This window comes from Aristolochia californica, unplaced genomic scaffold, assembly GCF_029961685.1.
Source record: "Aristolochia californica isolate CCGP_79_NKW_82.1479 unplaced genomic scaffold, dmAriCali1.0.hap1 SCAF_4, whole genome shotgun sequence".
Lineage (NCBI taxonomy): Eukaryota > Viridiplantae > Streptophyta > Magnoliopsida > Piperales > Aristolochiaceae > Aristolochia > Aristolochia californica.
This window is the reverse complement of record NW_027182103.1, coordinates 47,722,184-47,744,498: the sequence shown is the minus strand read 5'-3', so window position 1 is coordinate 47,744,498 and position 22,315 is coordinate 47,722,184. Positions and strand designations below refer to the sequence as shown.

Below are 22,315 nucleotides of genomic sequence, written 5' to 3'. Positions count from 1 at the left end.
ATTTCTACAGCTATGACATATTCAGCTGTTCATGGTCTTCTTAGCTTGTCACACAAGGGACTAGCTATTGGGCCCATGTTTATCTATCAATATATCTTAGACAAAATCTTAGTTCAGAGGTACTCCTTCATTAGTAGATGTCCTAGTGAGGGTGTAACCTGGAGACCAAAATTCATGTTTTGGTTTTTCTAACCTAGGCCTAGTGAGGCTCTAACCCTGAGATCTCAATCTAGAAAGCCCCAACAAGACCACTGAGCTGCAGCCAATACTCTAGATGTCCTATGTAAAATGAAGTAAATTCGTTCCCTTTAATCTCCAGTGATTTTAATCTTCAAAGACAACCATGGTAGGAGCCCCCTAGCATGCCCTGCATTTTCAACTTCTTCTATAAACAATTAGCTCTACGTACTAGCATTTCATATGTAGGTACTATAGATCTATCATACACTTAGATGGTGCTTCGTGATATCCATGCTGCAGAATTGTATTTTTTTGTTGCAAAATTCCTAGTTTGACTGGTGGTCAACCAACTTGTGTTTGAAAATCCATTGCCTTAATACTGGAGGCCAAGCGTTTTGTTGGGAGTGCACTTCTGCATAGCAGAGTCATGGTCATAGGTTGTGGGCCTCAGGGACCCTTGGATCATCTATTCAAGCTTAAAAATCATGTAGTCAGATCATATAGAGGACAGCACTTGGGATCCCAACAGTTTATTCTTATATGCGGTGATGGACTCAAGAATGAATAAGAAGTGGGACCCCTGTATTACTGATGTTGTCAAAGCTGCCATAGATGGTGGTGCCACTATCATCCAACTCAGGTGGTTTTATGACTTCGTAGATCCTTGTATCATTTACCTGAGTTGTCCCTTGACATGTAAGATATTAAGTTTAAATACTTGAGGAATTCCCTAGCCAAAAGAGATACCTTTACAGAGAAAAGGAGGCTGAGACACTCGACCTTTTGGAGGCAGCTGAGGCATGCAAGAAGATGTGCCAGTCCAATTGCATTGCTCTTCTAATAAATGATCGAGTGGATGTTGCACTTGCTTGTGATGCAGATGGCGTCCATGTTGGCCAATCAGATATGCCTGCTAATAAGGTTTGCAAACTTTTGGGGTCCAATAAAATTATTGGGGTGTTATGCAAAACACTGGAACAAGCTGACCATGTGTGGCTTGATGGTGCTGATTACACTGGCTGTGGTGGGGTCTTCCCAACAACTACTAAGTCGAACAACCAAACTATCGGTCTAGACGGCCTTAAGGCACTTTGTTCATCTTCAAAGTTGCCTGTGGTGGCAATTGAAGGTATAAATAAAGGCAATGCAGGTTCTGTCATGGAGCTGGGTGTCCCAAATCTGAAAGGCATTGCAGTTGTGTCTGCCCTATTTGATCAGCAATATTTTCTCACTGAAACTCGCAGTCTGCACTCCTTGTTGATGGACATCTCGGCATCAACAAAGGAATGATAGTACCTGATTAGAGTTCAAGAATTTTATTTTCCTTTTTCCAATTTATTTGATTATTACAACAGTTGGCTATGTATCTCGAGTTTCCAGCACCGAGCATTTCCTGTATAAAAAATAGCGAAGATCTCATCAATATTAGGAACTATGACCAGAAGGGAAGACTCGAACACTAAATCCTAATTTCTAGTAGGGGGTGGGTGCCACTTCGAAGCATCCGCAGCACTCTCAATTGAGTTTTGACCGGACGCCGATAACTAAGGCCGTCCCACTCGTTCATTTCATTCAAAAAACACCGTCCATTAGAAAAAGGGTCTTCTGTTTCGTGCCAATTTATTAGGGTTTGTATCTTCATCAAACGCTCCACTGTTGTCAAATTTGATGCAGTGAGAGGTGGATGAAAAGCTAATCCTGAGCATAAATATCCTCCCAGAAAACCCCATGTGAAATGGATTTCATTGAACTGCAGTGTAAGAGAGCTAAAAACAGTTTGATTTTGGCACCACAAGTACAAACTTGAGAAAAGAATAAGCAGATCCTAATGCGTTCTGTGGCATACAAACGATGATCAAAATCCATTATCAGAATCGTTTTTTATGTCATACACATCTACTAAAACAAACTTCACCACCACCTGCCTTTCCACCTTGAGTTGATTCATTTCTGGAACAAAAATACCCGAGCAGGCAAAACGGAAGCCAAGAGAGACCGTGGTCGCTAATAAGGGTAGGCCTCAATCACAGATTGTATGGCTTCTATGTGCCTTATCTGGCATCCTCTGTACCCAGCCTTGAGCAGCAACCTCTTCCAGTCCTCCTCTGTCCTCTCTCTCCCACCAGTGAACACAAGCATGTCGATGTCCAACACCATTCTCGGCTTGCTAAATGGGTGCTCTGCCTCCGCATCGGACACTACATCCACGATGATCACCTTCCCGCCGTTCCGCGGCACTGCTTCCTTGCATCGGCTCAGAATCTTCACACAGTCCTCGTCGCTCCAGTCGTGCAACACCAGCTGCGGCAAACTTTGTTAATCACGTTACGTGTTCCGGACAACTTCTGCAAGTTGTTTTCGCGTTTCAAATCTAAAATGTGTAGAAAGTACTGTCTTACCTTGAGCAGAATGGCTTGGGCAGCTGGTACGGACTCGAACACGTCTCCGGGAACCCTGTCCACGCCGGGGATCTCTGGAGAGCCAGAGATGACATGAGGAAGGTCGAACACTGTGCACTTCAGATGAGGGAAGGCCTTCGATATGGCTTTAATGGTGGTGCCGTTGCCTCCACCAACGTCTACTATAGACTCCAGCCCTTTAAACATCTGGTAGCAGCCTTGAACAAGTGAGCTGGTAAGGAGCTTCGTCTCACAAGCCATCACTTCATTGAACATTTTACTCCTTGAAGGGTCACCAGCCAAGTAATCCCATAAGGTCATACCCATGGTCTTCTCGAACGCGGTGGCGCCATCCTTTGTTAACCCATCTTTCATATTATGCCACGGCAAAGTGAAGTCCTTATGGGCACCCCCAAGAATGATGGGCGCCATGGTCTTCTCTGCGTCTCGGAGCAGCAGCTTACCTGCTGGCTCCAACCCGTAAAGTTTTTCACCGCTTTGGTTCTCCTGTTCGTTGAAAATCTTCAAATGGACCAAGAACCGCATCACTCGATACAGGGCATCGGGGTTCGCTTCGGGAAAGGGGAGACCGGACGCCAATTGAGGGAGGGAGATGGGTCCGCCGTTATTGTTGATAATGTCCGCAAGACTCATCTCTACTGCACATCGGAGGACTAGCGTTTCGGCGAAGCCATAGATGTACTTCCATAGCTGAGCTTGAGCTTCCACCTCTCCTACATCTTCTTTCCCCTTTAGGTTCATCTCTTCCTCACCTCTTTCTAGTCCCACAGTTAAAAGGAGTAGTAACACTGCAGAAAGACGATGATCGATGAGTTTGGGCCGTCGTGGAGACTGGTAGAACTATATATAGTATCTGGGACGAAGAAGTAAGATCAGAAGAAAAACATGGATAGCCCACGTGAGCGAGAGCGGCGGCTCCAGTGAAGCTTGGTACTGATTAGTTTCTCAGTCTCCCTTGCTAAATCCATCGAAGACTCTCGAGAGCCTGTGAACTCGAGGGCAGGGTGTCAAACGTGGATAGCCCACGCGAGCGGGAGAGGCGGCTACTGAGAAATAAGGGTCACGGAGAAGAGACAAACCATTGTGGGTTTGGTTTCCATCGCTCTCACAACTGCCATTTTTGACTGGCTGCAACTTCGTGTAAAAATCTTCTCTTTTTTTTTTTTTTAAATTGTTCTTTAGAGTAGGTGCTAATTTTTCTTTTTAGAATTCATGCGTTTAACATATGCTAACCACGGTTTTTTAACTCGCAATAAACCTCTCTTAGGAAAAATATTTAGGAACAAACGATCTTGATCACTCTTTCGCTCCTGTCTTTCAAATGATTTTTCCTGGTGAATGTTTAAATTCTTTTGTAGGCACCGGATATTCTTCATGGAAAAAGACTTGCTTTTTTCTTATCTTTTTATTTTATAAGAGGGGAAGGTAAGTTAATCATTTTTCACACTGTGACTGATTTCACTACTGACACCCAACCTCAAAGAATAATTACTCTTGTTCAAGAGAAAAAAAAAACTCTACACCCAGCAAGTAAATATCTGTAATGACAATTTGCAGTCAATTTGGATTCGAAAATGCAAAATCACAAGCAACAATTTTTATCGTCTCTGTTTGCTCTTCAATTGGAACCAATTATTCAACTGAAATTTTCTTTTTGAAAAAATTCCAACTTACAGCCTCTTTTAGGACACTTCAAAGCTCAAGCTTTAAATATCAACCTCTGATTTGGGATTTAAAAACCAGAACTTTTCTTTTGAAGTCTTTCATATAATCAAGTGGGTTTAGAATAAAATAAAATACATTAGAAAAATATTAAAACCTGATACTACATTCCAACATATATTTTTACATGAAAAATGCATCCTGGCAACCAAAACAGACCAACCCAAAATCGTCCTACATTTGCATATATAAGGAAAAATCTCTTTTTGAATCTTGAACATATAACTATAGGACTAGCCAAATCTAGGGGAAAAAAATATACAAATTAATCAAATAAATGAAATAGGTAAAATATTACACAATAATCATCTTACATGGCTATCTCATTCCATTCTCTTCAGTTGATGAAGTCTCATAGGCAGTGTCATCTGCACTGGAGTTCGAGATAGTCTCCAAGGAGCTGACACTTTCACTGTCCGAAACCACAGATTGCTTCTCTTCATTTGACATGTTCAAAAACCGGTACATGATGCTTGCTGTTAGTGTGAGCATCATCTTCTGATTGACCTGCAAAAATATATCAAAGCTCTTAGGTTCAAACAACTGGGAGCCCTAAAATTTGAGGCAAGCGGAATCTATGAAAGACCTCCATTATGTCTTCTGGCAGCAGAAAAATGGAGCATCCGAGCTTTCTTGCAACACTGATTATATAGGAGGCATTCATCCTTTTTTCTTCTTCTGCATTGCCAACAAAAGTACCAAAATGTAAAAGAAACCACTTTCAAATGCGTCATTTAAAGATCACTAAAACTACTTTGAGACACATGGCATAGACAAAAACATGTAAGGAAAAAAAAGTTGGAAAAGAAAGGAATAATTAACATTGTCACATTTTCACAGTTCCAGTATGTCAGTATTTGGATCAAGAACTTAATATTCATAGTATCTGCATATGTATCTATACAACTTACTGCCACTTGTGGTAGCATCTGAGTGATATAAATCATATCAGCCGGTATGAGCAGCAATTTTCCTTAAGAAGTTTATATGCCTCAAGTTTAGCATCAACCCTCTAAGAATCTAATATATTGGCAAACATACCAAATGAGAAGTCTAAAGTACGTTCTTCCAATATCAGGTACCGGAAAGATTTTGCCAACATCAAAGCACAGATGAGAGAAGAGATATGCTTCTTGCAGTAGGCATTTGTTGCTGTCTCCTCTGGTTGTTTTATCTTCTAGTTGTCATTACAGTGTTGCTGTGTATAACAAAAATTTAAAACTAGAACATGTATCATTTTTGTTAATATTACATTTATTTTAGTTTTGAGTATATTAAAATAGCACTAGCATTTAGATTGGAGGGAAGAGGACTAGAAAGTGATGAAGCAGATGAGCTATCCTGTAATGAAGAAACACTGTCAGTTTCCATGCCTCAGATATCATAGACCAGTATACGACAACTTGACAGTCATACATAAAGAGGAAATTTTAGGCACAAAAAAAATGCAACTTGTGATATGGGACAGGTTTACAAAATAATCTCCTTTAAATCTAACAAGGTTCATAAAATAACCAGTCTCTCCTTTTGTGACGAGGCTCCAATTGACAACCCTGGGTTCCACGGAAGTTAGCAGTTCAAGGAAAAAGATGCCATCTGATAGACTCTTATCCTGCAAAATAACGAAATTTACTTGACAATTCAACTTTCTTGACACTGTAGACACTTAGAAATTGACACTAACAGTTTCCAGAATAGTGAAAAACAAGAAAAAGAGAAATAAAGTCAATCTTATGAAATCATGACACTCACCAAAAGCCATTATTCTGCATCATGAAGCACATAAACCACAATTTCTATGTGAGAAGCAAATATTTGTCCATGATACTTGTGGCACATCAAATGAAAACCACAATTTCAATGTGCCTAGACAAAGTCTAGTTTCTTAGCCACCAGACTAAGCCAACAATAACACTTTTGAGTCTTCAACTTGACATTTTACAAAACAAAAGTTTCAAAAGAAGTACCTTGAAGCTATGCATATGAGAATGTCTTCCAGCACTCTTCACTTTGGCATTAGCCCAGTTCAGAATATCTGCATCTCCAAACTCTTTCTTTTCAGAATGAGATCTGAGATTCTTCAGAAGCTGGAGGGTGTTGTAGCGCATCAATTGCCACAGATACGCTGGAAGCAAAGAGAAGACATAAGCATGTGTAAAGGAAAAAAGGAAGTTCTTGAGAAATGATAGAGAATCAAATGCCTCTTAAGAAAGAAGCAATGGGAAAAAAATGGTCAGCAATAATCAAGGAAAATACCCAGTGTGAGTTTCTTATTTCCCTGAACAATGTCATTCCCAGCAATGTTAACCAAGGAAAACTTTAATTGCTTCCCAATCTTCACAACTTGGTTGCAGTTTTCTACTTTTCTGAATGGCATTTTTATAGGAGGTTTGGTAGCCATCTTCCAATTAACTATCCCTGGTGACACTTTGTCAAGGGCCTCTAGCAAAACCCATCTATTAAAACACAGTGCGAAATGAAACATCAAAATTAAATAATAAAATAGCTAAATACTAGATTAAACATTGTCCAAGATATAAGAAAGCTCACCCATCTCGAAGATCCTCAAAGACACTATTGACATATGCAGAATTTCCTAAACTATTAATCCATAGTCGAAATGCCATCTCTTCCCTAGAAACCTCTGTATCATCCGAGAAGGTTTCCAGAAAAGAGATATGCTTGGTCTGCGAGGATAGACCATTCCTACATGCAAATATTGTTGTTAATCAGCACGTAAAAGAAAAGAAAATTGTGCATCAATAGAGAAACAAAGATGAACAAAACACGTAATGCAATAACTCAATGATTTCAAATCTAACAAAAAAAGCAAGCAAATCTGGAATAGAAGCATATCCCATGGTTCATTGTAATGCATTTACAGTAAGAAGACCTAATTTTTTTAACTCTTACCTGTGCTGGAATATATGAGCAACAAAAGCAAGGTTAAGATTCGGTGAGCCCTCCACAATATCTTTGGCAGTTAAGTATCTTTTGCAACCCATCCGATCTGCATGCTCAAGTACCAGTTTTGCTTTTTCCAGCGGGCTCTTTACAGACTTTTCTGCAGGGCTAGCATGTTCTGGTCCAAGAACATTTAGCAGGCATGCATATGCTTCTCCATCCTGCAACATCATGCAGTAAACATTCAGTAAAAGCTATTACGTGCTTAATAATTAAAGTGACAAAAAATATCAAGAGAAAATTACATGCCTTGTAAGTAACTCAAGATATTACCAACCTTGATATCTGAAGAAAAATTCGTAATGCACTTTTTGTAGCCTCCTTTCTTCAATTGAAAATTCATCCACCTCAGTAAGATCTTTTCTGGAGGTAAGTTCATTAGCTCTTCCACATCCTGTGCAATTTACAAGGTTTTTTATATCAGGGTACGTTACATAGTTACTAGAATGCTGCTTATGTTCGCCCAAACACAAGAGAGAGGAGAACCAAACATCAAACAACAGCAGAGGCTATACCTGATATTCATCAACTAACTCTACTAGTTGAGGTGTTTTCTTTAAGTTGAGGTCCGCCAACAATTGAATCTATGATTGACAACAATAAACAAAAACCCTATTGTCAGGCTTTATATGTTAATAGTACCTAGAACTGCATAGTTAATAAATCTCAACTTCACATTTTTCAGCATTACTAGAGCACACTGCTTACAAAGCTGCCAGCGATCAGACTAAAAACAGATATTATTCTTTAAAGATCTCCAAATTTATCAAACATGAAATAACCTACAGGAACATACCTTAATGATTTGTGATATCAATCCCAGGACAAGATGAGGCTGAAGATGTGAAACAAATATAAAATCAGTGCTTAGAAGGAGGATAGTCAAATCGGAATTAGCCATTTAGATACTGACGCCAATAAATTGTAGAAAAAAAAAATTAAACCATTCAACTTCTTACAATCGGAATCCTATAAAAGAGAGTTGAGAAAAAAAGATGTCCAATGAAAGAACCTTAACTGTTGACGCCTGTGGCACACTGACATGTGCATAGACCAAATCCTAGGAACAGAAAGTTAGTAAATTATCCAATTGCAAATAGTCTCACTAACTTCATCCTAACCTCCACACTCTGTACAATTTATTATCCCTTCTTGGCACATAAGAAGCTGAAGCTTAAGTGACATGAGCACCAGCTTAAACCACAAATTGAACTCCGTGATAACTTATCAAAAGTCATTAGAGGAATTAAAAAATGACAAAGAACCATATTTATAGATACGAGTTTACAAAGCGTTTCATTGTATTACAAATTAACTGAAATTTATGGAGTAATCATTTTAAAATCTAGTCCAACTTGAAGGCCTTTATACAGCGGACTGTGTCCAATTATGTAAAATTAAAAGCATCATAACCAAGTGCTTCTGAAGTGGATAGTGAAAAACATAGACCAGAACCATCCAAGAACATGATAAAAACCACTGACAACATAAAAACGCTTACCCGTCCCTCAGCTAAATCTTGTGTCCCAATATTCACAACTGTACATCCAATAGCCTTTGAAGAATTTAGACAAAGAGTGTGATTCTCGTTCCTTTCCCATGGATTTAGCACCCTTTTAGTATTGATTGCGCGTTCATCTATTGTCCCAGGGACCGCTACATTGATAAGCTTACTACCTCAAACAAATGATAAAAATTATTACTCTTCCCTTTCAGTAAAAAAAAGCCAACATAAATGCACAAGAAAAGTTCAAATTACCAGAGCAGCACTCCATTCTTAGCGATCTCAAACAGATCACTACCTGAAGGATCTATAGGAAGATACTTTTTCAAGAATGGGTCTTCCCCAAGATAGTTATTGATATGCGAAACATAAGAAGACTTCTCCGACTCGCTGATAGTGTGAAGCAATGTCGTAGTCGCCGCCTTTAAGAATGCCGACGAGTTTTTTGTGCCACCGCCGCTCTTTGAATTAACATGAGATTGTAAATTCAAGTAAACCTATACAAGAAACACAGAACAAGAAATTTAAAAAATAATGTTGATGAGAGAAACCAGTATTGAACGAAAGACAGATCTTCAAACGTACACGAAGAAAGACTTCAAAATCAACATCTTGGTCCATGTCTTGGAAGGATTTTTGGATAGAAGCCGATCTTTCTTCTTCGGTCAGATTCTCTCCGACGCCTTTTAACTTAGACATATTTGCAGGAAGACCCGAAAGCTTCATCTGGCCGTGCTCGCGTCTCATGGAGAGGAACTATCAGATAAAATTAGCATCGCGAGGAGATAAAAAGTAGATTTAAAAAAAAAACAGAAAAAATCGAAAAAGGGTACTGGTTTCTCGTTGGTACATGAGATTTCAAGCTGCGCAGCTCCACTTGCGTGAACTGGTTCTGGAGCCATGGATCCGAGACGAGGATTCCAACATAACCAGACATGTCTGACAGACAACAATGAAACAGCACGAGGAGAGAAATGGCCTCGAAAGTCCTTATAGGTAGAGTAGATCTTCTATAAAGGCTTCTCTCCTGCTTGCTTTTGTGAGATGCAAGCAGGAGTAGAGAAGGAGGACTGTAGCAGAGACAGTGGGGGGACTAGAGAAATGAGGGGTGTTTAGAGCTCCGAACGAGAGAAGGGGAGGGGCAAAAGTGGAAATAAATACGTTGAAGACAAGATGTTTGAAATTTAAAATTTGGACAAACATGCCCTTAGTTCAATTAAAATAAAGCGGTCGTCCCGAAGTTTTAAACTTAAATTACCAAAAAAAAAAAATCACCCAAAATAGTCAAATTTTACTGGTCACCCGTCACTCTTCCCTCTTCCAATTCAATTTCTTCTGCCTCTAATTATTTGTTTAACAGTAACTAATTCTCTTATAAACTTGCATAATACTTAATACTATATTTTATAAAATTTAAAAGTATATTAGTTATTTAATGGTCCTTTAATATCATAACCTATCATAAATATAGATAAAAAGAATATCTAATATTTTTTTATTTCACAACTCAAAAAAGTCATAAAAAATGTTAAAATTAGTACAAGGGAGTAAAGGGCCTTTCAGTCATTTAAATAAGAAAGGTACGTTAGGTTGAAATTTTTGAATTTTGTGGGGGCCGAGACGAGGAGGGAGGAGGGAGGAGGGAGGAGGGAAACATGGCGTGTGGAAAATATGGAATAAATAAAAAGAAAGAGGGGGCCAAGGGTTTGAAAGAGCAGACTCCACCTCCTGTCACATTATGATTGCCTTTCCATACGCTTCATTGCTGTTTCTGTGACTAAAGCCCCTAACAGTCGCATCCATCTCCTGCTCTTAACACCTACCGGCAAAGCCCCAAAACACTCGAGGCTTCAAAAACCTTCTGTTCAAGGGCTGATTCCGGTTGATGCAATCTCCAGCTTTTGTGGCCTATCCAAGTCCAACTCAGGGATGCAACTTTTGCTGGAGGACGACGCATGGTTGGGCCCCGCCTTAAAGGTTGGAGACATGTGGGGAGATCAGGGGTTGTTGATTTGGTGGGCCACCCTCGATTGTGGGGACGCTTTTCATCGCTCTGGCCTGATTTACGACCATCAGACTGACCCAATTCCACCCTGTAACAAACCGGGTCTTCTCATGAACCACACAAACTCACAAAAACAGGTAGGACGTTGAGGTAAAGGAAGGGTGGTTGGTGATTCTTAATGTAAAATCTACTTTTATCCATTTCAGCATGACTTACGTATTACCCTTCCTTTTAACGTAGAATGTTGTCGTGAATGGGGATGAGATGGAGACATTGCGTGATCCTTTCCATTATTTTCATTCCTTACGTATAAGATACATGTAATCAATCACCTCTACCTCACCTCCTCGCAAGTTGACCTGCAGCAGAAATCTATTACATTGCTCCTAGTTCTGTGTGAAATTTAAAAGAGGGAGGTAGATTGGCAGGTACACCAACCAACATGGAGAAGACATTGCTCTATTCTTTCCTTTTGAATTATTTAAAACAAAGATCAAGAAGAAAAAAACAATTGTTATGCATGGACAGAGAATCTCTGCGAAGATGAGCACTTCCGCTTCAACTCCACCCTTTGCGCCTGCAACCCCGGCTATTTCATGGAACCCATCGGAGGCAACTGCACTCACTAACTCCTCTCCTGCTTACTCTTCTCACTTCTGCTTCGCGTTGTGCTTTCGAAAGATCGAGGGACAGCCTTACAGTTGTGAGTAATAGATGAACTATATTTCCAGTTTAACTAACATGAAGCTGGCCAAGAAAAATATTTTGCTGGAGAAGGTCAACATGGTAAAGAACGAAAGAACAAACCGTTTTTGGGGTTTGTTCTATGGTAAATAGATAGCAAAAATTTGCACAAAGATAAACTTAGCAGGTACTGCCTAATGCCCCAATCTGTTCCTGAGGTTTTTATATCTAAGAAGAAGAATCCTTCCTTTCTTACTCTTCTACAGACACCGCAAGCAACCGTATACATTGCACACCACTCACGTAGGCAGTCAAAAATAGATTGTTTGATATGTGATCAAGGAGCCGCCCCCACCCACAAACAGGCATCAGATTTCCAAGAACTGGATCATTGACGACTTTGCACAGAATCTCTGCTTGGATCTTTCTCTCACCTCCCTGTCACTGCCAGGTTTGCAGATCCACCAGGACTCGAAGCACCAAGACATCGACAAGGACCATCTCAGCTATCTCGCCCACCTGCATCCGTCTAAGAGCTTCCAGCTATTAAAGTGCTCATCCTCCATGTTTGTTTATCCCAATTTGATTTAGGCATAGGATCTTATCAACTTAAACGAGTCAACTTGCAATTCAACTTTTCAAGCCTAATTGTCTGCTTGCATCGGTACGTTTCAATTGAAGACCACCAGTTTCCTTTGGTGGTAGCCCTAGAGCGTGAGCGAACATCCTCTTCGCAGCTCCCAAGTGTTGCAGTTGTAGACTCTCCTTATTTATACCAAATTTTCCATTCACTCCACCTTGTGCAATTGTCGAGTTTGCTGGCCTCTCCCTGGTTACTTTACTGGACACCTTTTCTGTCTGAACCATTACAGGCCTGTCAGATTTACTGGTTTTTCTTCTGTCTCCACTTGACTGTCTAAGGGAAGAAGGTATAGTATCCTCTGAAGCTTCAACTTCCAATTCTGTAGCAGGTTCATTCCCCTCTACATTACCTGTCAAGTTATTCAGGTCTTCATGTATCTTATCATTTGGTGTGTTTATTTCAGAATAAATCTTCTGGCCCAGTGCATGAGCAATCATCCGTCGAGCTACAACAGGGATATTCCGCTGCTTGGGAGTACAAGATTCTTTAATGTCTCCTGCATCCAAAGAAAAGATGCGTTCACGAGCAGCCAGATAAGCAGCCTCTCTCTCTTTAAATGGTGTTGAAGGTTGGAAGGATGCAGTTTCCATCCTTGATTCTGAGAAAAGAAATGACAAATACATCATTGCAGTAAAACACAAACAAGATTCAAATAAGTGTAAAATACCAGGAATTAGCCATTATAAATTAAATGCATGTAAATTTTTAGCCAAAGTCTACGAGTCAAGTATACTTTGCACTTGAGCAGCTTTCACTGTATGCATCACATCCATTGTTTACGAAGAATAAAGCAATTTAATGTAGTTAAATCTAACAACTAACTGGTATTCAATGGACCAACTTCATAGGAGAACTCCAATCACCATTTGTCAACAGATCAATGTTTCATTTTACGGTATTTGAATGTGACCTCCTTCAATCATCATTTTTCAACAAATCAATGAAAGTTCCAGTTTACAGTAATTGAATGTGGCCTTCACCATTTACATATCCATGCACATACACGTGTGCTGACACAAACATGTATGCACGCATGTTTGCACAAATACAAAGAGATTTAGTGTGTACTCTAAGAAAAGTTATCAATGTGAAGGCAAAAAGATACCTTGTACTGCTTCTTTCCTTTGTAGCAATTGATACGATGAAATAGTAGTACTATGATCGTACTGCCACAAAATATCACTAACTAGGACAGCAGGTCTGAAATGAAGAAAGTGAGGGTTTTCAAAAAAATGAAGAAAAGCTAACAATAGAAAATTAAATGTGCTACCAGTCCAATAATTCAACAAGCAGGTGGAAACAGAAAACGCCACATGATATGTAACAACTGAAGATCTACAATAGGTGTCAACTTCTAAATAAACATTAGCTTTGGAAATAAATATAAAAGTAAAACATTCAAGCATTGCTTTTTTTAATGAAAACCTACAAGCATTCTTGGTCCTTTGAATAGTGAGATTTTACTTTTAAAAGTGAGACTTCAAATCTGATGTAACCTGGTATGAAGTAAGACTTTAATCTCAATGTTCATAACTAGAAGCTTACCAAACAAAAAATAACAGTAATGGCATTGTTACAATGGTAACTGCAGGAAAAACAAAGTATCCTTCTTAGAAGGATGCAAACACAATTTCCCAGTAAAGTCATGCGAAAGTTTCTATTATTTCTGGAAAAAAATTATGACTAAAAATTTTTACATGAAAAATTAAGACTAACTAGACCATTACATTATGATTTGGACACTGAAAAAAAGGATAGACCCTGTTGCAGATCCATTAAATCTTTTTCTCACATGAATCATTATATTTCAAAAAAAATTGGTCCCCAGGATGGTTCATAAATATGTTGATGTCAAATAGCTTGGGAATGCAGTTCAAGAAGGTCTAGCATATAGGGCTGATGATAGAAAGTGATTTAGGTTTAAACATTACATGCTAAATTCATAAGTTAATATCCAGGTTCAAGTTAATTTTTCTGAAGAAGTTAGCATGAAATAAATTTTGTTTAAACCTCAGTCATTTATTCTCATCAACCCTATTTGCTAAACCTTCACCTAATTCCTAGCTTAATAAGCCCTTAAGTTAACCCCAAGGTAAGTCCCAACTAGGTACGACCCAATAAGAAAGTAGTGTGTTTACTATGGCTCAAGTAAATTTTATTTTCATCCACACCATATACTTCAAAGGATAATAGCAGCATCCTTTTGAAATAGAAAATGCACTAACTATACACAGGCCATCATAATAAAGATAATTCATGCAGTTCTAGAATATGAAGATTTAGTTAAAAGCATCATGTGATGGGTATACAACATACATCGATGAATCTGGGCAACGTTCCAAAACCAAATGGCGATTGTCCCCTTCACCAACAGATTCGTGAGCAAACCTGACAAAAGGAAAAGGTACTGATTGAACTTTTCAACTTCAACAAGTAAAAGCAAGGCACGATAAATAGCTGTGAATATGGCAAGGGAAACAGAAAAATATTAGCCCTAAATGCTAAGTCAAGAAAACCTTTTTTTCACAATAAAACCTACAATTTTTTTACTGAAGTTGTGGAATGAAATCATGCTAAACGACAGGGTAGAAAAGATAAACAATACTTTAACAAGAACAGAGAGGCACGCCTCGAAGAATAGATACCCATAAATTTCTGCAAGATGATGCAAGAGAAGGCGGTGGTATGGACTCATTGGTTCCAGCTCCAATATCCCATCTGAACTGTGCCACAATATGCTTATCGTTAGAAGCAGCAGAGACATTAACTAGAGATATCAGAGGGCTGGGTCAGGATATGTTCAGTAAGAGATTTCGTGACTTTCCCAATGCAATCAATAGCCACACACAATATGAGAGAGAGAGAGCGAGAGAGAGCAAACAGGTTTGTCATGCTCGTAGCCAACAGGCCAAGCAGTTTTTTTTCCTTTTTGGTAACAGTAATGCAGGCTGAAATATCAACTAGTGCCCTAACTTTTAGTATTCACCAGAGAAATATGTAGGTTACAACATTAGCAACTGCCAGACAAGCTGCATTGGCAAGAGAGAGAACCTATTACTACCACTTCAGTAGCATATGTACTTTCAGAAACAAAATTCATGATTATCTTAATCCTTATTACCTTGTATCGTTCTGAAGGAGATCTACTAAAGTTTCCTCAATTGATAATACAATGTGCTTGCTAGATAAATTGTCCTTGATAAGAAATGCCAACTCCTCAACCTGTGGATTCAGAAAACATCAAATTGGCAATTTTTGAAGCAAAACACAAGATTGGAGAAACAACATCCATGGATGATGCACAAACGGATATTACAAATGGAAAAACCAAAAACTGGAAGGACTTTCATTACACCTTGACCGTGTTAAAGAAAAAGAGAGACAAATAACAACAGATGAATTGGACAGCTCAGGTAAGACACTGTATTTTACACCATTTGAAATGTTTTTTCCTTAAGGGTAGCAGAAAATTTTCAACATTAATAAATCTGAAAAATAATGGACTAAAAATAATCAAGAAAATTGTACACCATGAAAGCGAACTAAATTTGACTTAGTTGCAGGAATCCCTATTTGAAGTAAAACAATAAATTCTCAATGGCTTTAAAAATTCCTCTTTATAGGTTCTCTCAGACTCCTACAAGTACTCAAAAGTTTGTCTCCCATAAACCATATCATACTGTAGAAATATAACTAGTAATTTTTTTAGAGAAAGATTACTTCATTACTCCCCTTTTTCTCTACTAGATGGTCCTTCCAACCGACAGTATGTCGAAATTGTCCTCAACGAGTAATATTCAAATCTGGCATTGTGGCATCTTCCTGCATTCACCCTTGTATCTACAAAATGGGTTTACGTACAGGTTGGAACCATCTGTCTCCTGGACACAAGCACCACTTGACCAGCTAGTGATATACATTAGTTTCTCAATACTTGATTCACCATGCACCTCCTCACTCATCTCTACGTGAAGTGAATTATCTTGCAGCATGGTTATGACAGTTAGATGCTCAAGCCCCCATTATATATATATATATATATATATATATATATATTTGTTGAATGCATAACCCTCCAGTGTTTGACACCAATCTCATAGGTTGCCACCACTATTAGATGGCTTAAAGCACATTTGATAGCTCTACATTTATGGAGCAGCTACGTGCTTTGTAGGCATGCTAATTGGGACTTCAATGGTTCTCTACTTCATCGTAACTCAAGTCCAATTCAATCTCAAACTTCAACCTGGTGGTATTTTAAACACCGTTAATCTGATTGGACGTTTTAATCTCTACAGGAAGCGAAAGATTTCAAATTGAAGGGATTCCAAGCTAACCATTTCTTCCATGCAGGAGCAAACATTGCAATAACATGTCCTAGAAGCGAACACTATGACCAGAGTGGCTTTAACATTTACACGACCAACTTAAAGCCTAAAAAAACATGTCCAGCTAAAGAGTTTTTATACATTTTTTTCTATCCAACCAGAAAGAATATATTTCAGCTACCTGAAAAATATACTACATAGAAAAAACAAATAAATTGAAACTTTCACATTCTGTCTGCTGTATTCGCACATATACACTAAGTGGTACCAAAAAAGAAAAGAAAAACACATACTATAAGTGTGACACACCCTTAATTTCCTCAAAACTCTACTTCATTCTCGAATACTTTTGACCACCCAAACTGGATTAAAGTAACCCTATTTCTCAAGGAGTAACTCCAATACGTTTTCCCTTTTACTTACCAAGTGTTTCACACTTAATTGAGATACGAGATTAAGAAAAAGAAGCATCGGCCTTTCAAGGGAAAGATTGGAGGGAAGAAAAAAAGACATGCATCAAACGAGCAACTAAAACGATAAAGACCGAATCCACGCCGAAGGAAATTCACGGAAGTGTCAAAACACTGCTTACCATGGCGAATTGTGCAGTGGTCATCGTGAAGAGCAAAGGGGAGCCGGATGAAGCAGAAAACCCTGGACTTTACGCGCTGAAATTCGACTGCGTCGCGACGCTCTTGGTCAGAAGGAGAAGGCAAAGACTTGTCGTAAGAAAGATAGCTAGCTATCCTTCAACATTTAACGAGGATGACTCCCTTGTCCGTAATGAAGAACCCGAATTCTCAAGGACTAACGCTCAGCAAAAACCAAGAAGAATTTTGGAATTTGGAATTTTGGATTGCTTTACTGCTTCTCTACTTGGTGAGGTGGGCCACCTGGAATTAGGCCTGAAAACGGATGGGCTACCAAGGAAGGGTGATAGATTTCTGAAATGGAGTCATGATTCATCTGCTTAAATAAAAGAAAGAGATGTGAAGGGCATCCCACGATGTAGGGTTTTCTAAGGGCTTTCTACCCTACAAGTAGGACTATCCATCTGTCCCTTGTGGAGATATGGGGCCACAAGGGCAAGGTTCCCCTACCCAAATATTGTCTTTAATTTTTTATTCTTAAAGGTGATATTATTAATTTACATCATTTTTACTTGATTTGAAGCATAGTGGTTGTAGTCGAGCCTCGAGCCCAAGGGAATTTACATTTATGTAGGAGAATAACTGCAATTCATAAGGTGAGTATAATCATTTGGTATAAATTATTATTGATCTTAGGATCATAATAATCTATTTAATGAGAAATTCGTAAGGGTAATGAAGAAAAGCCCTAATTTCTTTTTTTGTGTCTTCTTGCATAAGTTCAAGTACAAGGTACAACTAGCTGAATATCTTCTTTTTCCATCTACAAACCCTTATTTCCACTATGAATTCCATCTTTCCTCTCTATTGGGAACTTTTAGAAAGTTTATAACGATTTTACCTTTTGAAGTAAAAATGTTAGTCTTGCATTAGCATATTTTGAGAGAGAAAAATGACCATATTAACTTTTTTATTTTTATTTAACTGACTTAAAAGTAAAAAATTAAAAACCAAAATTTTCAAGGGAGAAACACTCTAGAAAAAAAAAATTAAAACAGTAAACCGACTATAAAAAAATCAAAAACCCATTTTTTCATGGGAGAAACACTATAGACATAAAATTTTATGAAAAAGCACAGAAAAAAATTGAGCTCGTAGAGGTTACAAATCATCCGGTTGACAGATATAATGGGAACCCTACCCATATACTTTGTTATCTCATCACCCCTCGTCCAGTATACTTATTGATGCTGATTATAAATGTTTGCAAAATGCTCCGGATGTCCAATGTGGGACTATTTTACCTCGACAATCATTCTGACCCACTGGTTATTATTTTTACTGTTCGTTTTAAGAAATCTTCAGCAAAGACTAGTTACTCTGAGCCGGGCTCGACTCATTCAATTCAGAGTTCTCTCCATCACGTATCAACTGTACTCAAGACACGTTCGAAGACATAGGAGAGATCGATACATGCTTTTCAATATGTATTTGTCTACGTATCATACATAACATATAGTGTATGATACGATCTGCTGCGGTCCAAACATTAAACAAATACCCTGGTGCGGCCGGGGAGAGCTCAACCTCTCTGATCGCCGTCTTGACGCCTTTGCCGGCTGCATTAGCGAGCGGATGAATCCCCTTCTTGCCCCCCTTCATCTACGCCCTCTTCTCCCTCTCTTCCTCGAAAGAAATGCCATTATGATTCTCGACGTCCCGGACGAGGTTCACGAACACCTTCCCGTCACTTGTAAGAGCCATCATTATTTGAGGGACGCCCAGCGGAAGAGGTCCTCGTTGTCCACCTGCCAGAAGTGGAACGTCTTCCCATCGGTCTTGCACACTTTTTTCAGGTCCCAACAATCGGTATCCCTGGCATGAACAGCACCCCGCTCTTCACTTCGTACTAGTGAGAGTGCCACATCGGCTTCTCCGTGTCCGGCAGCGTCAGGATTATGTCCTCCGAGACGATGTATTCCACTCCGATGAGACGCGCGTCCGCCGGGAGGCACTGCCTCATCTCCTCTGTCTGGTGCGAGCAGAAATGGTGCGCCTTCATTTGTCGGGTCATGCCGTCCCCGTAGAAATGAAACCTGCAGCCAAGGGATGCCATGCATGCAGACCATAAGAGATGAATGCAGTACAGCTAAATCACTGCAAAAAATATTTTCCCCACAGTCGTCATCTCCCTAGTACTTAATAACCAATTTCAAAATATGTTTAATAACCAATTTCGTAAACATATTTTGAGAAACGAGACGTCATGATCTTATTTTGAAAAATACCTAATTTTGACCGGTCCACAGTACATGTGTACAATCAAAAGTGACACGTAAGCTTTAATTGATTACGTGTCACCACATCATCAGTACATTGTGGTAAATGAATACATCAACTGCCTATGTCACTATTCCGATACATCATCTGCCAGGTAAGATGTTATGTCATTAAATAAAAAATATTTGAATAATTTTTTTATTTTAAAAATCAAATTTATGAATACACTTTTTATTACCTTATATCTAAAATAATAGATTATTAAAAATATAATAAAAAATTAAAAAATAACTCTTACCTATTTAACACCATTTATCATCGATTAAAATATTTATTAAATAAAATTTATCGTTACACTTTTTATTACTTTATATTTAAAAAATATAAAAAATAAAATAAATATACTAATTAATTAAAATTTTTACTAACATATTATTGATTTAATTAATTAGTGGCCGCAAATCCATTACTTTCAGATTTTACCAGAACTATCCCAGCATTTCGACTGGCAAGTCAGAATTGGAAAAATTATGCGATTGTTTATGAGCTTCTTCTTCACTAAAGATGTCATGTACTTGTGGATATGTTGGTGGGGGATTGTTTGCACAGGAGATGATACAGATACAGAATCACAGGTTATTGTCTAATCTTTCTCCATGATTGTCGAGAAGAAGAAAAATGTTAAAAAAGAAAAGTGAGTTTGAAAAATGAGAGCACCTGGGAATTCATTCATACAGATTTGATTATTTGTTTTCAGAAATTTTGAAATTTCATTGCCTTCAAATCAAAACCAAAAGTTTCTAAGCTACAAATTTGATCCCTTATAAATTACATTAATGAGCCTTGCAATTTGATTTAAACAATGCCTGGCACTCATGGAGGTTTCAAAGACCAAAATAAGGTGAAAAACTGGATGAGCAAATTGAAGATTGAAATGGGAGGATTGGTGACTGAGATCTGTAATTAGATCACCTCAAGAAGACGAGATATCGAGAGTGAGTGAGATTGTGGACCAATTATGGGAATCTGATGGTTCAATTTGGTACACTATCTATGTTATCAAATATAAATTGAAAAGAGCTTTGATTCTCAAAGAATTCACGCATGAAAATGGAATTAATATATGTCAACTTTAACAACTAAAGTGGGGGGCATCGAGGCCGAGGCCGAGCGGCGGCAACAAGGGAGCGACAGCGGGCGAGAGGAGAGGAGAGGAGAAAGATCGAGGAAGAGGGAGTGGATGCGGGCGAGAGGAGAGGAGAAAGATCAAGGAAGAGAGAAAAGAGGGTTAATAGATAATGATGCGGTATCTTACTTGGCAGATGATGTGTCGAAATAGTGACGTGGCAGTCGATGTGTTCATCTACCACAATGTATAAATGACGTGACAATATATAATCAGTCAAAGCTTACGCGTCACATTTGACTGTACACGTATACAGTGGACCGATCAAAGTTGGGTATTTTTCAAAATAAGTTCATGGCGTTGTCGTTTCTCAAAATATGTTTTTAAAATTGATTATTTTGATAAAAAAACCTAGCAAAAAAAGAAGAAAATAAAGTAAATTTCTCACCCGTACGCGGGCAAAACGTGGCCTCGGCTGAACGATGAACATCTAAAGTCCAACGGTAATCAGACCACCAAAAGGCCCACTTGTAAAACAGAATATTATCAAAGCCCATCCTGCTGGGACTTCGAGTGGACGGACCCACAAGATTCGATTTCAGAGAGGGGCCAGAAAAGAATCATTAAAGGGCTGGTTTGATTTTTTTGACGTTGGTGAGAACTAGCAGTCGGCAGGAGGAATGACCTCATCTTGCTCACTTGGAGGCCCGTCAATTCCCTCGATCCTTAACAATCCAGTTCCAACGTAACGTGGGCCCTCACATGTGAGTGGAAAGTACGAAAAGATTAAAAGTACGAAGCGCACCCTTTGCACGCGTGGGAACTCTGCAGTGAACATTTCTCCTCCTCCCACCAATTGTGACGTGGTATTAATCAAGCATCATCATGACCACGCTTCCCCTCCCCTCCCCTCCCCTCCCCTCACTGTAATAATGGTTAAAATTGAAACAGCGATGGGTCAACTTGCGACTCAGTTAAGTGAAGTTAGAATCACCTTGAGTTACCCCTAACTCGTTTGGATCAACCATCTGTATACATGACACCAATATGAGAATCTAAGATATCCAGGATGTAGCATTATATAAGCATCTATTTCATACAAAAGGTGATACGGGAGGGAAGGGAAGGGAGTGAAGATCCGAAGGAGACCGAATTGAAAAAAAAAAGGGAACCACCACCAACCCATAGATCTCCTTTGGCGGAAGCTAAGAACAGTAGGAGGCGTGATTCCATGCTCATTCACTGTTAAAGACTTGTTTCTAGTGTTGCAATAATATCCAAAGAAAGAAGGACAAGGACCTCTCGTCTGAATTTCATCCATATCTGCATGCCTCTCTCCATCCCCCTCTTCGATCTTCTGCAGTGGCACTTCCGGGGGTCGTCCCTGTCAAGAAGACAAGGACGACCAGAGGCACCATGGCGGTCCCCAGCCCCTCTCTCCCACTTGTTTCCTTCCACCGGCGGGAGACACCTGTATCTTTACTAATCCCATCGCTAAATATAATGGAGGCAAAATAAAAATTAGTTAACACGTCATGTGCTTTACTTAACCGAGAGGTCACCGTGGGACGGTGAGGATTCTTAGTCTTATCTCTTGTGATTTAAACCCACCCATTAACTAATAATCAGCATAAGATAATCACTTCATCTAGAAAGCACAAAAGCATCAACGTCTGCTGGCCTTTTGTTTTCATGAGTAGGGTTACATCGATCGCAAGCCTCTTAAAATCTTTCTCTTATAGAATACTTAATATTTATTTTCTTTGGGGGGTGTGTCTTTCTTGATATAGCTTACTGAGATCATATGCAACACCCACTACAAAATCGACAAAAAAAATTTCAGATTAAACTCTTCCATTGAAGCTCTTA

General features: G+C 38.9%; 4 protein-coding genes and 1 pseudogene across 6 annotated transcripts; 1 reads left to right on the top strand and 4 right to left on the bottom strand.

Moving 5' to 3' along the window:
- The first annotated feature begins 728 nt into the window (after positions 1 to 728).
- On the top strand, positions 729 to 1,470 carry LOC137963498 (thiamine biosynthetic bifunctional enzyme TH1, chloroplastic-like). Its single transcript, XM_068810612.1, has 2 exons — positions 729 to 820; positions 915 to 1,470. The coding sequence occupies exons 1-2, from the start codon at positions 729 to 731 to the stop codon at positions 1,468 to 1,470; spliced, it is 648 nt and encodes a 215-aa protein (XP_068666713.1).
- A 424-nt stretch (positions 1,471 to 1,894) lies between these two features.
- Positions 1,895 to 3,611, bottom strand: LOC137962104 (3'-hydroxy-N-methyl-(S)-coclaurine 4'-O-methyltransferase-like). The gene is made up of 2 exons (XM_068808820.1): positions 2,580 to 3,611; positions 1,895 to 2,481 (listed from the first exon to the last, which is right to left on the bottom strand). The coding sequence occupies exons 1-2, from the start codon at positions 3,339 to 3,341 to the stop codon at positions 2,185 to 2,187; spliced, it is 1,059 nt and encodes a 352-aa protein (XP_068664921.1). The 5' UTR covers positions 3,342 to 3,611; the 3' UTR covers positions 1,895 to 2,184.
- Positions 3,612 to 4,478: 867 nt separating this feature from the next.
- Positions 4,479 to 9,881, bottom strand: LOC137962103 (fimbrin-2-like). The gene is made up of 14 exons (XM_068808819.1): positions 9,641 to 9,881; positions 9,376 to 9,546; positions 9,046 to 9,287; positions 8,788 to 8,959; positions 8,083 to 8,121; positions 7,802 to 7,870; positions 7,564 to 7,680; positions 7,236 to 7,447; positions 6,873 to 7,028; positions 6,579 to 6,778; positions 6,290 to 6,447; positions 5,838 to 5,934; positions 4,909 to 5,000; positions 4,479 to 4,829 (listed from the first exon to the last, which is right to left on the bottom strand). Exons 1-14 carry the CDS (start codon positions 9,725 to 9,727, stop codon positions 4,641 to 4,643), a joined length of 2,001 nt encoding a protein of 666 aa, XP_068664920.1. The 5' UTR covers positions 9,728 to 9,881; the 3' UTR covers positions 4,479 to 4,640.
- Positions 9,882 to 11,581: 1,700 nt separating this feature from the next.
- LOC137963534 (uncharacterized) lies at positions 11,582 to 17,209 on the bottom strand. 3 transcript variants are annotated; one of them, XM_068810647.1, is made up of 6 exons: positions 17,043 to 17,209; positions 15,244 to 15,344; positions 14,768 to 14,845; positions 14,439 to 14,510; positions 13,228 to 13,322; positions 11,582 to 12,720 (listed from the first exon to the last, which is right to left on the bottom strand). In XM_068810647.1, exons 1-6 carry the CDS (start codon positions 17,064 to 17,066, stop codon positions 12,110 to 12,112), a joined length of 981 nt encoding a protein of 326 aa, XP_068666748.1. In that variant the 5' UTR covers positions 17,067 to 17,209; the 3' UTR covers positions 11,582 to 12,109. The 3 variants fall into 3 exon arrangements, with proteins under 3 accessions (XP_068666748.1, XP_068666749.1, XP_068666750.1); XM_068810648.1 differs by lacking the exon at positions 17,043 to 17,209 and adding an exon at positions 15,843 to 15,979; XM_068810649.1 differs by lacking the exon at positions 17,043 to 17,209 and adding an exon at positions 15,843 to 15,979 and having other exon boundaries at positions 14,768 to 14,840.
- A 1,268-nt stretch (positions 17,210 to 18,477) lies between these two features.
- Positions 18,478 to 19,156, bottom strand: LOC137963497 (oil body-associated protein 1A-like; annotated as a pseudogene).
- Between the last annotated feature and the right edge of the window lie 3,159 nt (positions 19,157 to 22,315).